General features: G+C 37.9%; 1 protein-coding gene across 1 annotated transcript in view; it reads right to left on the reverse strand.

Moving 5' to 3' along the window:
• Nucleotides 1–1,856: 1,856 nt before the first annotated feature.
• The window catches only part of PTPRZ1 (protein tyrosine phosphatase, receptor-type, Z polypeptide 1), a 90,155-nt gene continuing 86,538 nt past the window's right edge, over nt 1,857–5,473 (reverse strand). Inside the window, exons 22-24 of the mRNA XM_011995971.1 lie at nt 4,998–5,140; nt 4,019–4,154; nt 1,857–2,811 (exon numbers count right to left, since the gene is read on the reverse strand). Of these exons, the coding sequence (XP_011851361.1) occupies nt 2,671–2,811; nt 4,019–4,154; nt 4,998–5,140 (420 nt within the window). The 3' untranslated portion in view covers nt 1,857–2,670. The remainder of the gene's footprint in view (nt 2,812–4,018; nt 4,155–4,997; nt 5,141–5,473) is intronic.

Raw genomic sequence — 5,473 nt, forward strand, 5'->3', positions numbered from 1 at the left:
TATATTTATTAACATTTATGTAAGAATGCATAATTGATATGATATACATGTTACTGCATAATTATTTTCTGTTGGACAAGACTCTGTAAGTCACATTACTAAATAAATAACCTTAAAGGGTAAAAAATTCTGTATCTCCTCAAAGGCTGCTTGTTCTTGGGACAAAGGCTAAGGGAAAAATAGACAAAACAATTAAGGTGACATGTGCTACTGATTCAGATCAGCTTATGATTAGACATTGTGGGTGGTGATAAAACAGAACTGTAAAACAAGAGGACAAGGAGATAAGGTTAGAAAAGCAGCCAAGGAATTCAAAATTAACCTTGTGTCCTTCCTCCCTGGGAGGGGAAATAAGTAGTACATTAATTCTTTTTGTACCTTGTAGAGTGGCGCTTATCACCATTTGGGGATTTGTTGCACTACTATTTATGGGACTTTCTTGTGTGCCTATTTCTATTTCATATCTCCCATGACTACTGCTTTAAAAGAAAAGCTCCCATAAAAAGGAAAGCTAATTAATTTTAACTCTATTTTAAAGACATGGTGAAAGTTTCTTGATATTGCTTGAGGTAGCTGGAGGCTCCCTGAAGTGTTGCTGCTACAGAGCAATGGTTCTGAAACTTTAGCATGCGTTAGATTGTTGGGCCCTGGCCCCCAGAGTTTCTGATAGTTAGATGGGAATCTTAGATTTCCATTTCTAACAAGTTCCCTGATTTTGTCGATACCACAAATCTGGGAATCGCATTTTGAGAGCCACTGGTTTAAACCAAACTTCTCTGGCTTCCTGTTCTCGGCCCCGAGCTGAGCATTCTTAGGGATCAGTGAGCTCCTTTGTAGGCAGTATTCTAAAACATTCCTGGCCGAAGGAGGGGACTGCCGCAAGCATCAAAGTCTGCTTGATATACTAATGATTCCATTTTCCTGCATTTCAGTTCCACATGGCTCTTGGATCTTGATTTGCCTCAACATGGGACCTCTCCTCTTTTTCCATTCTGGAATTTTTTTACCTCCTAGTCCTTGTCTGTCTATGCCTTTTCCAATCCCCTCCTAGACCTTTGCTTGTATTGGAGTCTCTGACTAGCAAATCTGCCTACTTCTAACTCCCAGCTAGTTTCTAAACTGGAAGTTCCCAACATTTCTTGGTACAAGATGCTCTTAATTCATCAGTAACATTTTCATAATTCTGTGTCTTGGTCCATTCAGACTGCTGTAACAAAATACCATAAACATGGTGGCGTACAAACATAGATTTATTTCTCACACTTGTAGAGGCTGGGAAGTTCCAAGATCAAGGTGCCCGCAGATTCGACATCTGGTGAGGGCTTGCTTTCTTACAGATAGCTGTCTTCTCAACATAATCTCACACAGTGAAAGGCGTGAGGGGTCTTGCTCAGGCCTCTTTTATAAGGACACCGATCTCATTCATGAGAGCTCTGCCCTCATGACCTAATCACCTCCCAAAGGTCCTACTTCCTAATATTACCACCTTGAGGGTAAGGGGAGAAACTGTCGGGAGACATAAACATTCAGGTCATAGCACTCCCCAAGCCAAAAGAAATACATAATTGTTCTGTTCATTAAGTGGTTAAGTTCAAATAATTCAATAGTAAAAGTTTGTGCAGTGTCTGCACATATTGCTATGTTTTCCTCACAAATGGAAAGTTTTGTGACTTCCCTGTGTACCTCAATGCACAGTTTGGGACCCACCACTCTAAACCCTGTCCCATCTTACTAGCTTTTTTTAAAAAAGGTTTTTATTTATTTTTTATTTTTTGGTGCCATCATCATAGGGGGACCCACGTCCACAATTTTCTGCCACACACGCTTCAGCACAATGCTCCACAAGCAAACACAAATTAATGGCAATATTTATATTTATTTTTGCAATTCCTTAGATAAAAACCATTTGAACAATGTTTGGTAAGGTGTTATTCTCATAAAAACTTCTTTCAAAACAAAGGTATTTCTATTTTCCACAAAAGTTAAAATTACATGCTGAAACAAAGTTAATGACTTAGATAACACAATACACTGTCAGAAAACTGGTAGAGTAAGACCAGATCATGAACTACATCATTAAACTAAACAATTACACAGAACTAGAAAACTGACTCAGTAGTAAAATATAAAATCTACAATTATAAATATAAATTTGGTCCATGGAGACACTAGGGCAGTATTTACAATAAGTAACAGATTACTTCTACTTTAGGTGAATACTGCAGTTGTAAAATGTTGAATATCATAGGGAAGAGTGTTTTATTTACAGTCTACTGTATTAAAAGTTATATTTCTAGCAAACGTGATGATTGCTACAAATACAGCTAAAAATTTGATACTAAAAACAAACATTTTCTGTAGTTGGGAATTCCTAATCTCTATAAATTGAAATTTTCTGTTAAAATCAATACAGAAAAAAATACCACGATTCCATTCTTAGAAATACTGTAAAATCCAATCATTTTAGTTCAAACATAATAAGTAAATTACAAGTCTTGCAAAAAGGCACACATTGTTAATGATATAAATTTGGCAGCAGAATCCTATGTCATGAAAGTTACTGTCAGGTGATGGGAAGTCAACAGATAACAGAACTAGACTGATTTTCCTGCCTAATTTTAGGAAGAGGAAAACAATGCTCAGATGTGAGTTCCCCCACCCCTTTCTGTGTTAAACTAAAGACTCTAAGCTCTCAGCTAGATTTCCATCAGGCAATGCTGCACCATTACTGTCCAGAGATGTGGACGGATTCTCTTCCTGCCTTGTGCTCACAAGGCTGAGGATCACTTTGTAGAGAAACTGATATTGCTCCTAGAGAACAGAAGATGGGAGGTTATAAACAGGATGCTCAGTGAAGGCATACATTCCTAAAAAGAAGAAATATTTTTAGACACACTTCAGCAGTGTTCACGAAAGGGCAATGTGTTAAGGGCACTGTTATACTCAGCAGATGTACACAACCTATACTGATGTCTCTTTCTGATTAAATTAATGTTGCAATTGGCAAACCATTCACTGACCTAGAAAATTAACCTACATACATTTGCCAATAAGTACTTAATTCTTATCCATGAAATCAGAAGGTGATGAGACAGGGTTCTGTTAACTTGTCGGGGAGACCGTTTGGCACTGGGCACCTGTAACTCACTCAGAAACGAGTTTCTTCTTCTTTCTCTACTTGTTAGAAAATCCACTGGGTCTGCCTCTTTATGGAAAGATCTCAGGAATGACTGTACTGTCAGCCCAGGGACCCATGTAGAATGCAATCCTTCACAATATACACTGTTCACCAATAAGAAGAATTTCATATTCTATCAGCCCGACTGGTCCTACGCCCTGCTATAAGCAAAGTTAAGTGCCTGCTCTGCTGTGGTCTCAGAGTAGTGGCACATGGAAGAATAAAACAGTTTTTCTCTTACAGATGCCATCTCAGGCAGTTTGGGGACAGGCAGCTACAGAGAACCTGAACCAGTGAGCAGCATCATAGCTGAGAACCATTAGGCCTACAGGTGAAGCAGTGCATAATTAAATGCATTCGCAAAATGTGCATCTCCAGAAAGCAGTTTCACCCAGTACAAGCTTGATACAACTCAGCGGCCCTGAATGAGACTTAATAGGGGCTCCTCTGCAGTGCATGTGCACGAAGATAACCTTGACCTCCTGCCAAATGGTCTGGGCTGGGGCTTTGAAGAAGGTCCCTTTATAAGGCCCTTAAACAGACCAAAGAGCTGAAGATGAGCCTATGACTTCTACATTCACCTAAGCTTATTTGCATTGTTAACTATTGTGCACAAAGGCAAACATGAGATTTAAAAGTTTTATCCATAAATTTTCTGAAGTATACATTTTAAATGTCTGTTGTTCTATGGATTGTGGACTTGTAATTCAGCTTGAAAACTACATACTAATGTTATCAGTTAATAAGATCTTTCTTGATACATGGTAAGATTTCAGCAGCCTCTAGGAAGTTAGTAGTACTCCATCAGTGAAAAATTTGGTTCACTGCCTTGTTACTTACAATGTCAGCGAAGACTCCTGGCCTCATCAGATTGATCATCTTGGCTACCTGGTAAACATCCACGGAATTTTCTTTTTCTAGTTGGTGCATAAGGGTTGTCAGAGCACAGAAAGTTCCTGCCGTCACTCCTCCATGCCTTGTAAAAAAAGGAAAAGAACAAAGACTTCATTGAGATGCACCACTCACATTTAGAACTCTCAAAGCCTATAGCCTTGACAACTTTGCAGTGAAAACACTGAAAGTTTTAATGAATTGTCTCTCTTCGCTTTTTGCACAAAGAACTATGATTTAATCTGAGATACTGCCAAGTGTTCATGATATTAGTAGTGGCATACTTTACAGAAGTTTAATATTTGCTTATGGTTTATTATTTGTATACTATGAAAGGGGTTAGCAATAATAAAAAACAAACTGAGAGTATCATATAAAGACATATATAATACATATATAATGTATATGTATTATACATTATATATAATACATATATAATATATGTATAAATACATATATAACAAACTGTATTTTATATATTTATAACATAAGTTCAGCATATGCATTTTTTATTTGTTTATAATGGAATCCTAGGAAGATTTACTGGATAAAGTTTCTTGTTCCTGAAAAACAAAAATCTTATCAATTTCACTTCTATGCCAGGAAATCAATGACTGAAAATGACTCTCTGGTTGGCTCCTGTAAAATTTCACTGCTAAAACACTGACTTAGTATACAAAGTGTTCTCAGCATCAAATGCCAGAGAAGATACTTGTGATCATGACCCCATTCTCTGTCTTCAACAGGGACTTTAAGTGAAGTAAAAAAAAAAATGTTCTGTGTTAACTTTATTGATAAGATGCAGATAATCCACCATGGCTGAATCATCATAGTGGGTTCAAAGCATTAGGTTTGTCTGAAGACAACAGAAACATACCTATGCCCAGAGAATGTGCAGGCGTGAAACAATGTTACATACGGAACTTACTCATCATGAACAATCATGGGCCCATCCCTATTGGCAGCTTCTTCTTTTATAACACTTATAAGTTCAAAAGTTTTACTAATGGGGCTATCTGGATTTGGCCATTTAGGACACTGAAAGTGCCTCACTTCAAGTACATAATCATCCTGTAAGAAGAAAAAACAAAGTATCGTTAGTGACAGTTTATGAGGAGTGGAATCATTGAGGAAAATCAGGAATTACAGTAAGGTAATAAAACCCAATGGCAGGCATGAGTGAGCAGCCATAGTTGCAGCACATTCTTCACCACAGAAGGAAGAAACAGTTGTGATGCCACATATACCATGCATAGATTTACTCGGTAGAATCAAAAAATGTAATTTCTTTTTTTATTCTAAAAATAAACTCAGCCGGGCGCGGTGGCTCAAGCCTGTAATCCCAGCACTTTGGGAGGCCGAGACGGGCGGATCACGAGGTCAGGAGATCCAGACCATCCTGGC

This window comes from Mandrillus leucophaeus, unplaced genomic scaffold, assembly GCF_000951045.1.
Source record: "Mandrillus leucophaeus isolate KB7577 unplaced genomic scaffold, Mleu.le_1.0 Scaffold5, whole genome shotgun sequence".
In the NCBI taxonomy this organism is placed as follows: domain Eukaryota; kingdom Metazoa; phylum Chordata; class Mammalia; order Primates; family Cercopithecidae; genus Mandrillus; species Mandrillus leucophaeus.